The sequence below is a fragment of the Hippoglossus hippoglossus genome, chromosome 13 (genome assembly GCF_009819705.1).
Source record: "Hippoglossus hippoglossus isolate fHipHip1 chromosome 13, fHipHip1.pri, whole genome shotgun sequence".
Lineage (NCBI taxonomy): Eukaryota > Metazoa > Chordata > Actinopteri > Pleuronectiformes > Pleuronectidae > Hippoglossus > Hippoglossus hippoglossus.
This window is the reverse complement of record NC_047163.1, coordinates 15,415,060-15,437,289: the sequence shown is the minus strand read 5'-3', so window position 1 is coordinate 15,437,289 and position 22,230 is coordinate 15,415,060. Positions and strand designations below refer to the sequence as shown.

Here is a 22,230-nt window from a genome sequence, read left to right as displayed (position 1 = left end):
AGTAGCCAAGCTTTGGAGGAAGTTACGTCACTGGCACCAAGCGCTGAAATTAAAAGCAGAAATGTCATTTATTTATCTATCGTTGGTATAATTAATTAGTTTCATTCCATTTTATCATTACAATGTGTGCCTATGCATACAATGCATTGGCCATATATTACTATTCTGTATACTTATTATTTGACTTCTTATTCGTCTTCCGTATAAAATTTCGTCCTGCTACTCCTCCCGCAGTTTTCTTCGTACACGCACAAAACATACAAAACGTGTGGCTCGGTCGGGAATGGTGTGCTATCCCTCTTCTAAGACATTCGCCAAACGGTTCGCTCGAAAATCACCAAAAACAGAGGGGGAAAAAATAAATGGGGGTCAAGGTCTCTCGCCCATTTAGAGCGAGAGTGGAGCAGGACAGATTTTCCGCTACTTTGCGTAAACTACCCTCGCTCTCGCGAATAATCGCACGTTGTTCGAGGGCTTTGCTAGAGTGTAGCTTTCTCTTTTCCAGCGTGTTTAGCCAGGAATGATTCCTTTGATGTCTTAGATGTTGCGATTCAAGCAGCAGCACTTTTTGTCTTCAATTTATTTCTGTACATATAAATCTCCTCTGTATGTCACTGCTCTACTCTATGTGACTTACAATGCTTTAAATTTGCTTCAAATGTTAAACCTAATTTCTCTGTATACATTTTGTTGTTTTTTCTAAATTGAAAAGTGCAGAAATACTAGATGTGGATGCTTCTTCATAATTATGTTTTTTCATTTGTGTAGTGTATATCATATATTTTTAAAACTTTTATTTTATGTATTTGACAAGACTTATAATGCATATATAATATATGTATTATAACGTGTTCTATTTGTTTTACAACAAAAAGTTGAAATAAACTAATACTCAATTTGAAAAAGATAGATGGATGGATGGATGGATGGATGGATAGATAGATTGATAGATATAAAGATAGACAGACTTTAATAAACATTGACAATAAAACATATGCAACAAAATCATAGTCCTGCCGTTACTTCAATAATGCAAACTGCAAATGTATTTCGGTTTCCTTTCCTTTTTTAAATTCTTCAATACCACAAATTTATAGGAAAACTTTTGACAAACAGGCTCCTACTATTTAACATGTTATCACACGTCATGTTTATTCTTGCTGCCTGTGTTAATATGTGAGTAGTGCGAGCACAGGTTGCTGTGGCCGGGGGTTTCAGGAGCTGGCCCCCGCAGTGATAGTGGGTGGTGCGTTTCAGACGGAGCCATTCAAAGGCTGCGATTGACATGAGACAAGTCTGCTTCCACCGGTGCTCAGGGAAATCACGCCCGGATCTCTGGAAACCTCCAAACACAACCGTAGAGTCTGAACTTAGTCATGTCGCAGGAGGAACTCGTGTAAACGTCAGGATGCTGCGCTTCATCTGATGCTGGACTCAGAGGCTGCACCGACTGTGACCGAGCACTTCTCTTCTCCCCGCGTCTCTAACAGGCTGAAATCATGCTCCCACATACCATCATCCTGTGTGTGATATCACTCAGCACCGTGCACGTCGCATCATCTCTGCAGCTGCAACCTGACATGTAAGTAATGGGTTTTAATTTGGTTTCCACCGTTTTTATTTGCACTTTAAAATATTGTATTGAGGTGGTGAATGAGAAAGTTTTAGTTTCTTGCTTTTACATGCTTTGAAATAAGACAAAAGCAACCTGTCATAGTCTGTATTCAAAATAACTAATATTCACATAAAGCTCAAGTTGAACTAATGATTCTACTTTTTTGTGTAACATTTAAGCTACTTTACATTTTATTCTGTCTAACGCCCACTAGGAGTCGCTCTTTCAGGCCCCCCATTAGGTTGAATGTGTATTTTGCAGCGCTGATGTTACATGCTTCTGCTTAATAGCTTCCAATGGAATGTATTTTTTTATGAATAGCCTATTACTCTAGCAGAGGTTTCCACATATAAATAGAGCGTGTTGGACAGGATGGAAGAAGTCGTTTTCATCAGCGGAGGAGCCGAATACTTCCTCTAATTAACTTCAGGCTGCTGTGTATTAAAGCCAGATGGTTTTGTGGAGGAGGACACACTTCTGGACAGTTTACCTGCACTCACAACACAGATGGACACAGGCTACTTATAACTGACTCATGTACCTGCAGGACAAACCTCCAGGCTCTTTAATGAACATGCACGTGAACATGCAAACAGTTCTGGAGAACACAGACTTAATTTCCCACAGGATTTCATTGGTTGTTTATTGGGTGCTGTGGGCAGTGTCCAAAAACCTTGGACTGTTTCCCCCCCCCCCCCCCAGCATCTTAATCAAGCACATTACACCAAACAGGAAGCTGTGTAATTATCTGACAAACACTGTGTTTGATGAGGTGATGTTCATACAACTGAACATGTGTAGAACATTTGGAAGCTCTCAACTCAATCTTATTTATAGTAAAGACAAATTAGGTACTGACACGCTTGTTTTGAAAGTCATAACAGTGTACAAAGTTTTTTTTCTCAATTTATTGGTGATTTTTTATTATACAAGAGTATTTTTTTATTTCTCTGCCCATCACTTTCCCTCGCTCTTTCTTTTTATATTTCTTCACGCACAGGCCAAATGTTTGTGCGGATCAGGAGATGTCCATGCTGGGGGCCCCTCAGCCGTGTGTCCAGGCTTTTACCCGCATGGTGAAGGTTTGGAAACAGGGCTGCACCAACCACAGATGGTGTATGGGATACGAGAGGAGGTAAGAGCAAACATATTCCAACAGTTTATTATGGATCATCATCCATGAGCAACACTGCAGTGAGTGGTGATGGATATTACACATATTACACATATGGATGGAATTCCAACATTGAGTCTCCCTTGTTCAAATGCATTTGTCCTTGACATTAATAAGCTCCACTGGAATGAATGGAGCTCAGCCTCTTTGTGAATGACTGATGGATCAAGGAAGAGAACATCCCTATTTTATTTATCTGCTCACTGAAATCAGAGATCATAACCTTGTAGTGATAAAGCTAAAACCACTGATATAAAATGTATAGTTCTATACCACTGACAATGCATTATCTGAGTACAACAACATATCTTTCTTTTGTGATTCGCTAGATATAAGGCTTTCAGACCTGCACTGACATTCTCCTGAAATTATCTGAAGCGGCTGTACGTGAGAATGTAAATGTCCAAGTCCGTTTTTGTGGATATTGTCTGAAGTGTTTCCTGCCAGCCCCCTAGTAAAATGTCAGGATGACCTCTGACTGATAAGAGATTTGATGTGAGATGTGAGAATACAGCAGGAGGTGAAACTGAGAAACTGAGAAAAAAAAAAGAGAATAGAAATGTCTCTGGATGGATAAGAGTTGTCATACTGGAGGAAGACACTGAAGAAGTTGACAACTTTGAAAGACAATGAGATTTGAGAGCTTTTGGTGATGAGAACAAAAACGACACGCTGGTGTCGATGTGCTGTAAACAAAAACACGTCATCTCCACAGTGGAATTTATATGTTTTATCCTGCCTTCACCCCTCACCTGTATAATCCGAACATTTTCCTGTTGTTGTGAACGCGCCCGACTCGGACAATCTCAGTCTCAATCTCTCATTGGTGAAAGGAAAAGTCTGGAGAATGTCCGGCCCCAGTTGAGTTTATGTCTGAAATTGGCTTATGTTGACACATTGGATTATTTTCTTGTATTGACCTATAATGTAACTGCCAGGTAATGATATTATGTGACTACAATAATATCACCTCTCCTCCTCAGGACAACATACTACACAGCATATAGGCAGAGGTACAGCATGGACATCCACACAGTCTACAAGTGCTGCCCAGGTTGGACTCAGAGGGGGGAAGAGATTGGCTGTCTGCATAGTGAGTATTTTACACATATAGATCACATAGGCCTAGTTCTGATGTTGCCAAGAAGCTGATATATATATATATATATAGCCAATTAGATAATTAGGATAATGATTGAACTGGAACAATGTCAGTTACATTTAAGAGAGGAGGCCAAACCACTGACTGGATGGAGATATGGAAACACAGGCTTCATACATCTTTATATCATCAGCAGCGTTATGGTATGCACAGTATGATATGTGATGTCTGCAGGGGTGTGTGCTGCCAACACATGTTTCAATGGAGGCCGATGCTCAGAGACTGAAGACCAGATATGTCAGTGTTCACCGGGCTTCAAAGGGACAAGATGCCAGTACGGTGAGTTTTAATTCCCCTTAACTCCTCCACCAAAATCTACATATTTTACCACGATTAAAATGTTTACAAACCTGCATGCTCCATTCACTTTGCAGGAGTTCATGTACGATACGGAGCGAGAGTTGAGCGCAGCTTTATTAGTCATTGAACTGACACATGTCCTCTAAAGCTTTAATAGGCCCGGTTTAGGCCTTCTGCTTTCAGTTTGTAAAAGCAAGAATGAGCCTGTATTGCGGCTCTGATTGGGCGAGGCTGCTCTGCGGGGGTCTCTGGCTAGTTAAAGGCAGAAGAAGTGGTCAGAGTCCCCGGGAGGATTGGTTTGCTTTGAAGGCTACAGCCTGGAGTGCTGTGGCTAACCCAGCTGAGCCTTCACTCTGTAAGAAGTGCATGTTAATAAGGTTATATCTGCAGTTTGGCTTTCATTTGGTACAGAGAGAAAAAGAACAGATTCCTAGTCACTAATATTAATAATAATACACCTATTTATACACTATCCAATTTAACATTTGCTTCCTGCGGCGAGACATATTACAGCCTGGCGTTGCATTGAGTTCAACTTTGGTGAACTTTGACCCACAATATTCGCTCTGCTTTTGCATTACGAAATAAGTTTTATATCACATTACTGATGCTTCAGGATGATCTCTTTCAAAACGGGACATGTATATACACAGATCCTACTCATGTCTCTGTCAGTGCGTTCCTTCTACTGTTCAAACCCCTGTAGTCTACTTTAACCCGCAAACAAGAAGACAGTGGTTAGTGTTTTGGAAGACTCCTGCAGAGATAAAATGGGGAACTGAGACTATTTGGTTCCTACCCCCCACATGCTTGCTAACATACAAACACATACACACACACACACTCTCACACACACACACACACACACACACACACAATGCAAAGGATTTCCCATTGGGTTCCTTGACTTTCCCAGGAGGAAGGACCTGCCGACTGCAGGTTGTAAACAGTCCTCGCTCTCGCTAAGACTTTTCACAGGAAAGCGTCATTGTTTGTCAGAGGCAGCACTGCTATCCGTTTGTTTTGACATGGCCTCTTTGGATTTCACACCTCACAGTGACAGATTGAGAGCGGATAAGGATATTAGATCTGATCAGAGTTACAGGTTTTTGCTTTCACTCTTTTACATCCTGTACTTGGCTCCACCTCAGCGCAGAGAACTCACATTTTGCTCTTTTTGCAAAACGTTTTTCCTTCGCTCTTCTCCCGAGACAGATTTATCCTCGCTCTTCTGCCAGAGTCATTATATGAGGAAACAGCCAACCTCCCGTTTTCAGCCAGTTTCCTAAAACTGCACCTTTGATAAATGCAGAGGCAAATATAGGCATTGATAATTTGCACTAATAATTCTGTGTTGTGAAGGTTTTAGCATGTATCAAGGATATTTTGACAGCTACACTATTTTGAAAAGATAAATATCCACAATCCTTGCAAAATCTTGCAACCTAAGTGATAGGAACTATAAAAGCTTACTTTCCCCCCCTATATTTCTTCAATTCAAACTGATTTAACCTAAAATTGTAAGTCAATCCAGAAACGTTTAAGGGAAATTTGCCAACAATAACACATAATACTGCATACTTTTCACAGTAAGACTTTAGTGTACCACAAAGTGTAGTAGTAACAAGAAAGCTTCCCTGTCTCTACTACTGTGGAAATGTGTTCTCCAACTGCTAAAGGAATACTAGGAGCATTCAGAAAATCTTGAAAACTCATTCATTAAACGAAGGGAGCATTGATGTGAAAATCCTCCTTGGTAGTATCCCTGGTGACATGAGAGATTTCAGGCCACTGGCATCATCTCAAAATTAGAACATAATAACTTGTGGCTGCTCTTAAGTTAGGCAGTACATATCTATAATGACACTGAAAGCCAAGTTACTTGCAAAAATCACAATAAATATGAGAGAAATAACATGCTGTTATTTGTATACCATGAGGGAAGGCGAGAAAGTGAGACTTATCAGTGAAGATGGTTGTGAGAGAATTTTCTGAACAATTTCCTGAAGCTTTCAAAACAGGCGATCATGGATATGCACCAATCAGCCACAATATTACAGTAAAGCAATGCTATGTAACTCTTAGCAACAGCGCCCTCTGCAGACACAAGTGGTTGATTATTTCTGTTGGGCTCCATTTCCGAGCGATTAAGAGGTTTTCGTGTAAAAACAAAGCCTGTTATCAGTGTGTTGAGTGGAGTCCTGACTGTGTGGCCCAACTCACTGAACTGTGGCCATTGTCTACAATCCTCGGCTCCATAAACCAGAAGAGCTGCTGCTGTAACAAATGCACAGAACTCTGTTCAGTATTCTTGATATGTTTAACGTTTCCTCGCTGAATATCAGAGATAATCCCAGGTTTTTAATGACTTCTAAGTCTTTTGAATGGCTCTACATTTTAACTGACTATATCAGTCAGATACCCACCTTCCATAAATGTGCTTCATCACCTGACCCGTAAACTAAGCAATGACCCCAAACCTTCATTTATTCCTTGATAGACAGAGTGATCAACAAGGTCAGGAAACTATTTGTTCCGCACATGAGGCATGTATGGCACATTCCAGCTTGACACGATTACCAAGAGAGACCTACAAACCTGGATAACTGTATTTGCACACTGAGCCACCAGGATTTCACCAGGGAACACTGTACACTATTGAATTTATGTTGCGAGCGTTTACATTCCACAATGACAGATTTATCACTAACCTGGTCGTGATCCATGTATGATGGAAAAAGAGCAGATACAACAGAGAAGCAGGAATTGACCTCTGTAGATTTATCTTGGAGTAATATGTTAAAGCAACTTGACGTTTGCTGTTTGGTCATGAAGATATTTTCAGATTTATTATATGTTTCCTGTATGTTCCTACCCTTTCCCATATAATGTCTCTTGTATTGTAGCGTGAAAGTATTTGGCTTTTTAGTCTTTTTTTTTCTGTCTGAACACGTGACTACCTGGATGTGAAGAAGGTGGTTCATTGTGTTAGATTCTCAAAGAATTATTACTTGACTTTTAGCTCATTGTTGTGGTTGTCTGCAACTTCACCGTTTTGTTTCACTCTCCCTGCTCTCATCAGACTTGTTTCCAGCCAAAGAAAATGGAAAACTGTCAAACTATACCTGCTCAGCACCACATGGCATGCACAGAGATGTAGCAACTTACTGATGAACATAGTGGAGCATTTAGCAGCTAAAGAACCAGATACTTCCCTCAGGAGATGGTGGAGACCAAAAACAAAGGTAAAATGGTGGACTTTGGTGGCTATTGCAGCTACGATTGCCAGGTTGATGGTAACCAGAGGCCAGGTGAATGCGTTTTTTGCTCCAAATCTGTTTATTGTCGAGACACAAGTGGAGGTGCACTTTAACTGGAGCCACATGTTAAGTTACCAACTCACAACAACTTGTCCGTGTGTGATTGGATCCCCCAGGGCACATGTTAATTCCAGGTGTGAACAAGGCCTATCTGCCCCCTAGTGGTTTATAATTCAACTACTGCAGCTTTAAAACATACCTACCTTTCTTTTGAAGGTACAATAGGCTTGACCTGAACTGAATGAAGACATTAAATGAGTTTGTGTATGTACTTACCTCTTCTAGAGAAGCCTCATAATACTAGTTTGGAAGAACATGAGTATGAACACAAAGTGTCAAAGGCAGACCAGTTGGTTCATTGGTTTTTGTCTTTGGCATGATGACATTTATTGTCTCTGACAACCTCAGCAGTCCCATTTAGCCACCAGTTGACAACCACCTCTTTTAAAAGACGTAACATCTTTGAGGGGGGTATTGATGTATTTCATGTCATAGAATAAATCATGAAAACATTTTGAGCTTGTGTGTTTATCCATTCAGAAAACCCATCACCTTTTGGAATCCAAAGTGCAAAAAACTTATTTCTGGTTGTATTCCTTTTGAGACTGTCATTGGGTCACTGCAGTACCAAGATGGAAATTACTGCTCATGTTTTGCACCATATTAAAAACACCATATGGACATGTTAACAGGGATGAAAACGGAATTTCCATCGGAATCTTTAAAGAACAATCCGGGTCTGGTAATAGTTCAAGCAGGAGTCCCTTCCCATGCTACTACCCCCTTTCAGCACTCATCGGCAACTGGCTTTTTGTACATTACTCTCATTGGTGTTTCTGCCAAGTTGCGGTGGTAGAGCCCACTCACACTGTGTTGTGTGGGGGCCAGCCGGCCACCTGCTTCCAATCTCTGATATGAGACACAAGGCACCATCCATTGAAATGTGTGTCAGCCACTGACACTAAGGCTCTGGTGTTGACACTTTGAGGTAATTAACAGCCTGAACACAGCCCAAGCATGTGCTTCGACACTGGAGCCTGCTCTGTAATAGTAACATTTACCCCGGCTTGTGAATGCCACTCTGTCTCACTCTATTAAGCCTCAGATTAGACTTTGCTTTGGTTGAATTGGTGCACGGGTCTGCTTGAAATTAAGAGTGTGCAGGCACATAACAGTGTGAGGACAGAAACCATCTGGTCCTCACTAAAGAAGCCTGGTTGTTTTCAAAGCACATTATAGCAGAGTGATTATGGACACTGCCTGAGACTGGATCCTGTTCTACTGGAGGTTGTAGCAATGTAATAAGACAGCTAATGACGTCAGCGGTTAATAGGAATTTTCTCGCGTTTAAGAAAAAAGGAGGAAATTCCAGTAGTGAACACGCTCATGCATTCACACCATTAAGAGTTTATTTGGTTTAAAGGGCCCGTGTTTTACAATTTTGTGATAGTTTGTTTGAAGTTTTGATCTTCATAGAAATATGATATATTTGTGATTTCATGTACCAAAAACCATCACAGTGTAATTTGACATATCCTCTTTGACACTTCTCTCTGGAGAGCTAGCTCATCTCTGAGCCTCTCTTCTGATTGGCTGGCTGTTGTCTGAGTGAAGCATTTACATTACATTACATTACATTACATGTCATTTAGCCGACGCTTCTATCTAAAGCGACTTCCAATTAGTGTGTTCAACTTCCATTCGGGGTTCAGCATCTACTGTAGTTTGGTAAATCTGAATTGTAATGGTCAGTCAGTGCTGGAAAGCTGAACAAACAGTTAAGTCTAAATAAAATGCTCCAGTTTGACAAAAAAAAACTTTAGGCATCAGTTTATCATAGTTTTATCCTGGGGAAGGCTGTTCAATGATTTATTGGCCTCCTGACATTTAACACCTTTGCAACATTTCTGTGGACATTTTTCTTGCAGCTTGTGAACTCGGCAACAGGATGACCTCTTCGTGTTGTGTTGATAATAAAGTTAAAACAAATGAGAATAGTCGCTTGGTCTGGGTGGGCCGTGTTGGGGGCATGATTCAGGGTAGTGACGGAATAGCTTTGACATCTCACAAAATACAAACACCTTGACAGCTATTTTTTTTAAGGCATTGTTTTCTAATAGGTTAGTGTTTTGATACTTTCACAATATTTATATAACACCTAAATCTGCTTTATAATAAAAAATACACAGATGTCGGACCTTTAAGAAATTATGTTTACCAGTAAAAGGGCTGTGGACTGTTGTCAGTCCTTTCCTTTATGACACTTTGCAGAAAGCAATGTAAATCCCGATTTCTCATATGGTAATCATCGTTTTTCATATGACACTCGGGTTTAATCCCCAAAGACCATGGTCTGTCTCCCAGAGTCTCAGTTCTCTCCTCAAACACTCATGTCTGGACAAGACTGGTCCAACTCTCTACTAAATTAAACAAACGTTCTCGGTGTATGTTCATGTAAACCACTCCCTACCATAAGTATTTTGACAGTTTTGACATTATATGTTTTATATTCAGCACATTCAATCTGACATAAAATAATAGATGTATCATTGAAGTGCCAATTCTCAGCTTGAATTTGAGTATGTTTAAATCAGTCAGTTTTGTGTAAATGTGTAGCTCCTCTCATATAGTACAACAATAGAAAGGGGGCCGACATGAAATTAAAATGTACCTGACAAAACCAGCCAAACAACAATAATTCTAACGGCCAGTTTTGTACAAAAGTGGAGCCACAATTACACTAATTACTGAAATTTGTAAGTATATTACATTGTAACTTTGAATAAAATGTGAACACCCAAAATGTCACATACCTCTCCCATGGAGTACAACAATAGAAAGAGGAGAGGTGACTATGGAGGCCTAGACATGATTACAGATTTTGTGTAATTATAGCAATAAATATTACCACTCCTGTCCACATATTACTGCTGTATGATTGGCATTGTTAAGTAAAATATTGAAATTAGCCCTCAGTGAAATGCCATTAAATATTTGCTCTCTATATGTAATATTTGTATTACAACAGCAGCTAATCTCTGACTGTATTGAAGTCTATAGTAGACTATAGTAGACTAAAATTCAGTGAGGAGTCAGAGCCACATGTGGTTTCTTTCCACAGGGTTGTTGATATTCAGAGGGAGGGAGGTGAATAAATAGAAATGCTGACACAGTGCTTCAGATTTAAAACCACCAGGCTTTCTTCCTCACAGTCTCTTGTGTTATATCTGCATTTTTGTCACTAAAACGGAACAGTGTTCATATCAGAAAGGTGTTCTTGTTATTTATACTACCATGGGCTCAGCTTGTGCGTTACCCTCTGATGTCTCTATTGGGATTTTACACATTGTGCACTGTTCTCTTCTGCTGTAACTTTTCAATTGGATTATCTGAATTCCACTTGAAGACACCATGCATGTGGTTTTTATGTGGCTCAGAAACATTTGCATCTTGGGAAAACTCTGTCCTCACTTGGTCTTTTATATTATAGATCTGATTTCCTTAGCCAGAGATTGATCTCCTCTCTTCCACATGTCTTTGGCAGTAATATCATACATCCCTGTGACTTTCTGTCGGATAGAAAAAAAGGATTTTACTAGCATGGCTGGTCCTCAGAGCCGGTGAAAGAATTTGTCTTTCAAAATGGAAAGAAACTGTATTTTCTTACAGATTTCTGGAAGTAATTAGGCTCAAAGATGCTGTCGAGTCAAAATTTCAAGGTGTGGTTACAACAAAAATATAGCTGAAGGAAAGTTAATAAATCTAGAGCTAGATTTAATTTGGTAAAAAATGGTGGTGTAAAGCCGGATTCCTTTGTGAAAAACGAGTTGTATAAAAAATCATGTCCTGGTAGCTGCTGTGGTTTTTCTCAGGGAACAGTGATGTCTTTTACAGGTTTGGAGTGAATCCTCCCCCCTTCTGCTAACTAACATACCATACTCTGAGTTCATCCTCTCCCAGTCTGACCATGCACTTAGGTCCACTGTGAAACTCCATGTGAATTATAAAGCATTTTGTTTTGGCTCCTGAGTAACACGAACCTCTTGAACGTCTATTTCCCCTCGTATTTCTTTGGCTATGAGGGAAAAAGACCAATTTTTAGGGCTGCTTTATTTCCAGGCTATGTCTTAGTCAACAAACGAGGTGAGGACATAATCTCATTTATGCACCGCACTCTCATGGTTTTACTTGGTGATACAGGATACTGCACCCTACAATGTAAATGTCCAGTTTACAGATTAAAGGGCTTGAACCGTGTCAGAAGTGTGCAACGGAGTTAACATATGATGGGAACCATGTGGTTGTAATGAAGGCAAGACTTTTACTGTTTGTCTTGGTCAAGTTTCAAAGATTTATTCGACCAAATTTTAGTTGCTAGACACTAAGGTGCTGAGTGTTTGGAGGTGCGGGTGTCATGACATTCTTTGTTTTCAGTAAGAGCTGCAGAGCAGACCTCATGATTACCTTTGACAGCTTGCTCTTTGCTTTGGCTACAGCTGCTCTTGTGCTCTTTTGAATCTGAGGTTAGTGAAAAGGTTCACTGAAAACTAGATTTACAGTGTAAGCCTGCAGACCTGAACAGATCCCTTTAAGGTTTTCTATTCTGGCATAATATGAACTTAATCACCAGTCGTCTGTATTTTTATTCCTTGAGTGAAAACATTAAGATAAATGTATTTTGAAGATATTCCTGTATATGATAAGTTATAAGTGTGTATAGTCATATGAATACTTAAAACTGAAACACAAATAATTAAGTTTGTTCAAGTGAAAGTCATACAGTATTAACACAATTTATACACAATTTCAAACACAATTTCCTTTTTTAAGCTGGTAAACAAATTTCTTTTGTCAATGTAAAGCCGTTGAAGCTAAATTTAAAAAATCTGAAACGACCAGACCTATGTTATATATTTTGTTGACTTGTTTACTAACAAGTCATCAGAAATGTTTTTCAACAATGTTCAAACGCAGAGAAATCCCCAATTTTTATTTAAGGTTTCTTTCATCACCTTTTATTGTGTTATATCAGCCCCGGGGGCTTTGGCTCTTTGGCTTGTTTTGGTCACTCGTAATGGAATCACGATTATTCATTGCCATTTTCCACGTAACGTGAATAAAACTTGATATTTATATATATAATACATGAACTCATAAATTCAAGGTTTTTTATCCACAATGGAGTTGAAGACAATAGCTCCCATAGTCCCACGGTGATTCACAACATCATCAAAGTAGGTCTTTTCCTATTGTTTTGATTGAGACACCCCTAGCATCCAAAGTTACTTAAAAAAATTCGAAAGAGAAAACTGAATGCAAAGAAAGTTAGTCAAATGTTTCCTCTCACCAGATTTGAATAAGCATCATTCCTACTGGAAATTGCATAGATAACTTTATACTGTTCCTCCGTGAGGATTTAAAAAGGCCAGGTGGCTGCGATGAATTGCAATAACATATTTTGTCCACATGCAACTTCAGCCACAGCTGTTCAGGGTTATCGTTTTATAACCGACATTGAAGTCTCGTGACAAATAGTGAATCCATCACACAGTCAGGATGAAGACATCCTAAGTGCAAAAGGACAGGATGAATAAGGATAAAAACAAAGCATCTGAACGGTAGACATTTTGTGTGACTCTCCCCATAGAGAAACAAAGGTCGGTCTAAAAAGCAGTGAGACTGAGATGGCACTATTTGCTTGTCATTTACCCCGTGTAACTCCTCTTCCTGTTTTCATTTCTCAAGTCTGCCATTATGGGTTTGGATTTTGGAATCCTGGTGCCAAGACAGACTTGCAGGCTGCTGGCCTGCTGACAGGAGGACACAAGCAGCGGTGCTTCATGCTAAGCATTGCTATCAGAGGAAGAAGCTCATTAGAGCCCTAATGGCTGCCATATGGCAGGGAAGTTCTCACACACTAAACAAGCAGACCCTGGTCTCCCCAAATGCATTAAGGCACCATTGTTTACCAGGTTAATGCTGAATGGGTCGGAGCTAATGGTCTGTGTGATTGACCATGTGTTCCCAAGACTCACTGTGAGACTCCTACAGTAGCAGCAGAGCATTCTCAGTTCTTCCTCTTTGAACTCGGGTCGGCTATGGTATTAGTATTAGATTTGGGTAAATAAGTTCGAGAACATGAGGTCACTGTTGGGATCCTTTAATGGGCAAAGTAGAAGCTTCTTCACTTTACTAAAGATTTCTGATAATAGAGACATTCATCAACAGTACATTTTTGTATGAGCTCTTTGTAGTTTTATTGTCATCCTTCTGTTGTTTTTAAAAAGCTATCATAGCTGAGCTAGCTAACCATGTGAACTAGCTAACATGGTTAGCTAACCATGTGAGTCATGTAGACATACAGTCCTTACCCACAGACTGTATATGAAGATGAACGACGCGGGCAGTTTTTACAGAAGAATCATTATAGACACAAATCCTGCTGAATTCATGTCTGTGAAATCAAACCTAATCTTGTTTCGTTTTGTTTTTTTCTTTTGCTTTGCGATGCCAGGTTGAACATAAGGAATACAAATTCACAGCCACGTTTCATCCTGTCTGTGCAAGACATTTTCTGTCCTATCTGTTGGGGATCTAAACAGGGATGGCTTTTCCAGATGTACAGGGACCAAGTTTGACAGAGGCTTTAATGGAGACATAGGAGAGAAAGTTAAAACAGGACTTTCAGGGCAGGTGTTCCAGCTATTTTACTCCAGATGAAGAAGATATTGTAATTAACTTGTGTTTTATTTTTGAATATGTTGTTTAAGAATCCCAGATTAGCTGTACTATATTCATGCAACACAACAACAAGAAAGAGAAGAAAAATATGTGCACAGTGAGCTGAAGGCAGTCTCTGAAAATCCTTATAATGTCAGAGCATAATTTCTGTGTTGAGAGGACAAATGGGAACCATGTGAGCTGCTGGAGTGAGGGAGCTGGTAAAAGCGTGCGACCATAGGATCCAAAACATGTAGGATAAATGGTTCCTCACATAGACACTGCAGTGAGAAGAAACAGAGAAATGCAGGTAGTTTCTCACAGTGTTAGATCCCACCTACGTCACTTAGAATATAATAAAACACGCAAAATGTGGCTCTGCACCATCAAACACAAGCTCTGGGATTCTTTACTCTTTCATCGTGTACTTGATTGATGACCGAATGACGACTTCCATTCTTCCTCCAAGTTGAAAAGCCATGATTGATTGGTGTCTCTTTCTGTCCATTTCATTCAGTGCAACAGTTTGAAAACAGTCCCACTTTTGTCTCCGCTCTATTTCCTACTGAGCTTATTGTTGAAGCTCTCTTTCCTCTGTGTGACAGGTTCCTTAAGCTCCTCAGCTGTCCATAAATTACCTTTGACCTCAGTCTCATGGAACCTTGTGTTTTCCCTATCAGCACTCAATGCACCTTTGTTTGCTCTGCTATTTATAAGCATAAAGTGATCAGCAGTTACTTACTGTCCCAAGACAAATGCAGTACAAATATATGTATCCGGTGTTACTGGTTTAAATGATAGATATAGGAATGAGCATGGTTGATATGAACTGTACATCCCCAAGAGGAGAAGTCAGGAGATCACCAAATTCAGTTAGATTCATCCTCTTGGGATCCCGAATGTCTCTAAAATGTATGTTATGATCTATCTTACTGTTGCTGAAAAAGTCTGGACCAAAGTGGTGAACTGCTTGACCGACCGACCCAAAAAATAATGGTGCCTCTCCCACGCTGATTCACATTCACATTGACGTGAGTGACGGGGCCCTGAACCGAGAGCAGTGGTTGATTAGATGATTAGATCCAAACCAATCACACGTGACATCGAGCCTTGTGCACAAAACAGTAATTAGGCACATCACAGTAAGGAATGCAGTTGCCGCAATATACAGAGCCTATGAATAATAAAAAATCATAATAGACAAAAGTTTGTTTTGCCTCACATTACATCTTCCAAATTAGAATAATGAATGAATCGTTGGATGGATGTGAACCAATCAAACCATCAGGTGTAACATCTCTGTGTTGAGTTATTGCAGCAGTGTTTTTACAGCTTTATTATCTGGCTCTCCTGCAACAATCCCTCTGAAGTTCAGAAGAATCAAGGAAAGAACGTTTCCTGTTCCTGACAGTTTTATTTTGTCCAACTTTGTGGACCTCATGTTGCAATATCAAATGTGTTGTCCACTTTTGGTCATGTGTCATTTTCGGTTAAATGAAAAACAATGGAAAGAATGGTTTATGAGGGTGGAAGGCTGCGATAATAGAAATAGACAAGTTAATGTTAGTTTGGTAAGCTGCGTTCCTTTTCTGTGTCGTTTTGTTACAGTAGAAATGTGGGAACGGGGACTTGGAGAATGTAGGAAATTCAAGTGACTTATGCCAGAGATTCAAATTCCACCTAGTGAGGAAGAAACAGTAAATCACTCAAGCTCTGCGTATCACTTACAACCACTGAGGTCCAAGATCTAAAGCCTCCACGTCTATTGAACAGAGTTGAGAAATACACCATGCAACTGAGGTCTGCTGATTCAGTTATTGATCTTGACTTTTCTTTGTCTAATATCTTTAACATCAGCGGATTGGATACTTAGTTGGACATATGTTGATTTATGTAATGTCCTTGTACTTCCATCTTTTTTTCTAGAGAGGAAGAGCATTGGTCCTTGGAGAGACTGGAAAGGGGCAGTACTGTTCTGTGGAGGACAAGTAATGTTAATAACACCTAATGAGATTAACAGGTACTGGATCTCGGTGGCTGATGTCTGAGAACATCAGAGCACTCGAGCAGCTGTCCTCTCTCTATTGATGGGAAACCATTATCACCCCTATTCATAAACCAAGAGGAGACCAACACTTTCCATTCCTGAGCTATCAATGAGCTCATGTAATTCATTCAAAACATATGATAGTTTTCAAGATTGGCATGTAAGACATTATAAGACAATGCAAATAAAGTGGGTGTAGGAGAAAATGGGTTAAAAAGTTATGGATTGTCCAATATACCAGGAGGGTTCTGGTTTTCCAGAAGATTTATAAAAGAATGACTCTGCGTTGAGGTAAGGGGTACATGTGGTCCATCGGGTCAGTCCATCAGTGAAATGAAGATTGATGATGCAGATTTGTAGGTATGAGACTCACAGGCCACATGAGGGAGTCAGCGCTGGTGCACATGGAGAACATCAAGCAAAAGGCTGCAGGTGTTTGGGTATCAGGGGATTTGGAGCTAAAGGGGAGAGTCACAGCACGATATTACATTTTGATAAACTATGTGCTTGCATACCTCAACAATGCTGGTTGACAGCATGTCAGGTTTCCATGTTATCATCATATATGGAACATATATAGTTGACGTAACAGAATAATGTGAAGTTTTCCCCCCAAAAAACCTATAAGGATGAGTGTTTAGTGTGTAAGACACGTGACGTGTTTTAAGACATGAACTCCAGAAAATTGGGTCAGCAGGAGGTGCATTCACAAAAACAGGAAAATGTCTGGAAAATGTTTCAGATGAGAGGTGGTGCCTTGGTGCCTAGCACTCAGCGTTTTTTGTTTACAGCACATTGACACAGACGTTGTTCCCTATCGCAAAAACATTCCAGAATCTTGTTGTCTTTCCTACTTGACGTCTTTGTCTGCATCCTCTACGTGTATGGTTCCTCTTCTTCATCCTGACATATTTGTATTCTGTTCAAAACATCATCAACACGCCCATTCGCTCGCTGGGAAATTTCCGGACATTTTTCCTGCTGTATTCTCACATTGGCTCACTCAGACATTTTGCGGACAGGAGAAGTTCCGGAAAATGTCTGGATGAACTGATTTGTAAATTAACGTTCTCACATACAGCCCCTCCGGACTTTAGTGCATGACTGAAAGCAGCTATAGAGGGTGTCAAGCTGTTAGAGAGAAAAAAAAACAACGGACTTGTTTTGAAACTGCCATATTTTGACTATTGAGGCCTTTTTATCTTGGAAGATGAATGATCCCCTCAAGACATTGGTGAGGTCGATGGAATCGTTTATATAAATACATGCATGCATGTGTGTATTCATGTGTGTAACTTGCGGGTGGCCCATGTAATACATCCAAATGCCCCACAGCTGAACCAAGGCAGAGATCTTAATGCCAACATGCTCCAGGAGTTAACGTTGCTCAGAAAAGTAAAATAGGACGGTTTCCGTGAATGAAATCCTCCGGTGCTGTGCAGGTCACAGTCTAATCGGATTACGTCTGGGCTCTGAGAGATAGCGAGCGGGCTTGTTTACATGTACATGCGTGTGTTGAGATGTGCTGTGTTACCAAAGTAATTAACCACTCGAGGTCATGGTACACAGTGAGCATCTGAGAGGTGCTGTTATGCATGCGGAGAAGCTTTACCACTGTGCCCCATCTGGAAGTATTTATGATTTCTTTTCTACTCTACAAATGTCGCTCATGTACAACAGTGAGATAAGTAGTCCAAAGCTCAGGATACAAAAGCAGAAACCATTGACGGTAGAAAAACAAAACAGTTTGAGTGTTGGTGACTTCACTTAAAGGTTTCTTAAAATAAGGTTTTAGTCCTTGCCACCATCTTTGTCAAATATAACACCCCAAAAAATTATACACAAGTATACACATCTCCTCTAATGTTATTCCTTTGTGTTTAAGTCTTACTTCACCCTAGTTGATACGCTAACAGAACTTAGAAGAAAGTGGTTAATTTAGCAACAGGAAACAATTGGAAATCGTTCTTCATCCCTTTTTGCCAAGGAAATATTTTTTCCTTGGTCTGAAAATGTCATTGCATGTCCTCATGTCATGTGCAGTTACCACGTGGAGTCTTCCAAGCTTTCTCTTCAAAGCAAACCTTTCTAGCTAAACTCATTCAGCTGTGTAAAACCCCCGTAGTTCTGCATATTTTACTGATATGTTCTTTTAAAATCTACCAGAGTGATGTATGTGATGATTGCTGTGGTATAAATCCATTTTATAATCTATGCTCTTCACCTCCCTCACACTGATTGCTGACAAACCACTATGGCAATTGTTAATGCATAAATCTACTTATATTTCCTTGTATCTTCATAGCACAAGCCCTGGAGTATCTAAAATGATTATATCTTATATCCTTTTGGTGAAGGTTTGGCACAAGACTTTGTACTAACAAGTCAGCTCTTTCCATTCTTTTTTGTTTAGCACGATGTTCACTTGATGATGGTCTGGTTAGACCAGAGACACAGAGCGTGACTGATGACTTTCAGGAAAGGCCAAACCACAAAATGAGAAATCTGTAAATGGATTTCTGTGTGTACTTTAGGTAACAGTAACAGTTTTATTTGAGGTTACAGTTTAGGTTCAGGTCATAATTTAAGTTTAGTCTGAAATAAAAAGACATGATAACAAATATATCTTTCTTTGAGTAACGTATGACTTTCTGCCTTTTAAGCATCATGTTATCCAGATGTTCTGAAGTGAATGTTTCTTCAAATTTGTTTTGTCTGTCTAGTTGCCATTTGCCAGTGATGGTAAATGACCCTGAGCTGACATGGAGAGCTCATTAGGGCTCTCAGGAGCCGTGGGATCAAAGTGGGGATGTGTAAGGCGGCAGGGTCCTGAGGTTAAGGGCCCGTGTCACCTCCCTATGAGTTCATGAAAAATGCAGAACAGGATTGTTTCTCTGTGTGCAACTGTGTGTGTGTGATAGTTTCTTAGAGCCCCCCCTAGTGAAAGAGAATGTGCTGAATGCTGAACTTCTACATTAGTAATGGCTTGTAAAAGTCCAGACATCAGGGCAACGCAGACCTGGAGACCACTCTGCCAGTTATTTATCCTCTGCTGAAGTAAACAAAAAGCATTAGGAGGAATGGACACAATCCTAACCTGTCAATTACTCCTCATTTTTCAAATAAAGCAAAGAAAGAGAAAGACCAGAAGCTAAACCTGAAGCAAAATCCCTGAAACAAAGTGTGATGACCCAGATAACTCTGCCTGCCCTTAGAAACCAAGTGTGGGTGTGGCCTGAAACAAATAAATATGGCGACCCATCCTTAGTTTCTGAGGTCCTGTAGAATTCTGCAGAAGCCAAACCACCATAGTTCTACTAATCACTACCAATAGATCTGGAAACATAGTATAATTTCCCTTTAATTGCCACTGTAGGAGAGAAACATTTGTCCTGTTACTTCAGTTGCTTTTCTTTCTTTTGTTCATCCTCTATAAGAAAAATACATCTGTATCTCTCTGTCTTCATGGAAAATATATGTGGGGAATTATTATGGTTGTAATAACTTTAGCATCACTGTTCTAAACTACTGTACTATACTTCTCATCTATTAAAATGATCTGAGTAGATAATCGATAATCCCTCTCACACAGTCAGCGGTGGACAATTTTCTCCTAATTGACTCAATGCCAGGGTTTGGTACAATTATCAAGCAGTAGTAGATAATCACATAGTTTGGTTTATCATGGTTTATTCATGTGCACATATATACACAGAGACATTATCAAATGCTTTTGAGCAACACTTATTTTCCTACAGATCAGACAAAAAACCTTTAAAATTCAGTGTAGACGTTACATGAAAAGTCAAAGAATAGACCGACAGGGGGATTGTAATGCTCTGAGTCTGCTCATTTAACATGTTAAAATCTAAACCAGAAATTGTTTTCAGGTTTTTTACCAGAGGGGCCTTTGGGTGCATGTGCATCTACACTTACTATTCATTATTGGCATTACATTTACCTGTGTATGCTTTAGATTAACATTTGCATACCTAAACACCAGGGGATTAAAGGAAAAGGACACATTGTGTCCACAAAGCCTCAACAAATTGTAAAAACTTTAATGAGAAGCTCGGTAATGATCAGATGCACATCCTTGTCTATTGCAAAAAAGCCATAGGCACGCAGTGGCATTTGATACACTGTGATTCTAAAGGCAGACCTTGAGTTGTCATGTGCTCTCAATCTACACAAACAAGCTGACAAACTTAATCCCATCTCCCTCTGCCTTCTGTCTCTTTCTGTCTTTCCAGTTTAGTTTTCCAAGTTGTGTTTCTGAAATTTCCTGTTATTCAAAGACAAACAAACTATAACGGCTCAGTGCTTCCATTAAATATTGTACCAGATGGGGACAAAACACTAAATAACTTTTCCTTTCTCCTCTGTTGCCTTCTTCCTTCCTTCTTCCTTCACAGGGGGTGTTCGTTGAAGTGCAATGCATTTATCTTTCACAGTCTCATTTTTCCGACACTGTATCATTTGTGAAAGGTTCGGCTGTGACTCTGCCACATGGACTAGAACCACAGGGGCAATAGCAGCAGTTTAATCAATTGAATCAGGTGAAAGTTCCAAGGGAGAAAAAAAATCATTACAAGATTCTGCTGATTCGTTTACGTGCCTCCGGGAGTGCACCGGTCCTAAAAGATTGGCAACACACTCACTATCAACTGCCTGTTAGTTTAGCAACATCAAAGTATTTCTGTGGCAGAAAGTCAGGAGGGTCATGATCTACACGGAAAATAAACTGTAAAAGTTTCTGATGATAAGGGAAAGAACTAAAGAAAACAGGAAGGAACCCCGCAAAGAGAGAAGAGAAGAAAATTTAGCTGAAAGGGCCAAAAGCCTGTCTGTCCACACAATCGATTTAGCAGCAGTGTTTTGAATATCGTGTATTGCTGTATGTAAGTAAAACTGGCCTTTTTATCCTCTTCTTTCAGATGTTAACGAATGTGAAGTGGATGAAGACGGCTGTGAGGGTTACTGCTGCAACACTATCGGCAGCTACTACTGCAAGTGTCCCGAAGGCAGCAGACTGGAGCCAGATGGCAAGACATGTCACGGTAAGACGGACATCTGGATGTAGCTAGTGTACAGACAGACGGTAGCAGGCTCTCCGCCCGGCCGGGGCGTCCTGTACTGTTTTATGAATGGACAAGTATTTTTCAGTCAAAAATGTGAATGAATTTACTTGATGTTAAAGATGCCTGTTGTTTTTCCAAACCAGCACAACATACCTAATGTAATGCATACTATAACATGCCTAGAGGGCGCTCTCTGGTATGTTTGAGCTTTATTATTGTTTACCCTATAGACCTTATATAAATATGGACGGTGTGTCTCCACTTCCTTCCACTATCCAGAAATGAATCCCCAAAAAAACAGATAAGAATGCTGCCATGGTGCATATTTGGAGCCAGAGTCTGCACCTAGCGACCGGGGATGGAGTCATGGTAGCAAGCTCCCATTACTCTCTGCTGTTAATCATGATGTTAATCCACAGTGTGATAAGAACTACCAAAAATACCGTGCATCTCCTCACGAACATGGAGGCAATCTAAACACTTTGGCTTCACTTTTGGGGAGCTATCGTGTCGTCCGTGTTAGGGTTAGGGTCCGTGTCCCTGTCCCTAACCTGCCTTTGATTGGCTATTACTAGTTGCTTTCATTGGCTGATTGGTTTAGATAAGAATATCAGACTAATATGCCAGCAAAGGCAATATCAACATTTCAAGCTATAGTGGATGTAATCAAATCCTGATCACCTTAAAAAAGTATTTGCTAATGTTTAATGAGTAAAGAGTTGCATTTAGTTAATTTACTAATTGTAAAGCACACTGATGCACAACTGATAAATTTAAAACACATATTACCAAAAGATTGATAACATTAGTG

The 22,230-nt window shown here is 39.9% G+C and overlaps 1 protein-coding gene across 1 annotated transcript in view; it reads left to right on the top strand.

Moving 5' to 3' along the window:
* Positions 1–1,268: 1,268 nt before the first annotated feature.
* The window catches only part of zgc:158328 (uncharacterized protein LOC567225 homolog), a 59,231-nt gene continuing 38,269 nt past the window's right edge, over positions 1,269–22,230 (top strand). The window contains exons 1-5 of the mRNA XM_034604872.1: positions 1,269–1,582; positions 2,616–2,750; positions 3,773–3,882; positions 4,126–4,230; positions 21,276–21,398. Of these exons, the coding sequence (XP_034460763.1) occupies positions 1,500–1,582; positions 2,616–2,750; positions 3,773–3,882; positions 4,126–4,230; positions 21,276–21,398 (556 nt within the window). The 5' untranslated portion in view covers positions 1,269–1,499. The remainder of the gene's footprint in view (positions 1,583–2,615; positions 2,751–3,772; positions 3,883–4,125; positions 4,231–21,275; positions 21,399–22,230) is intronic.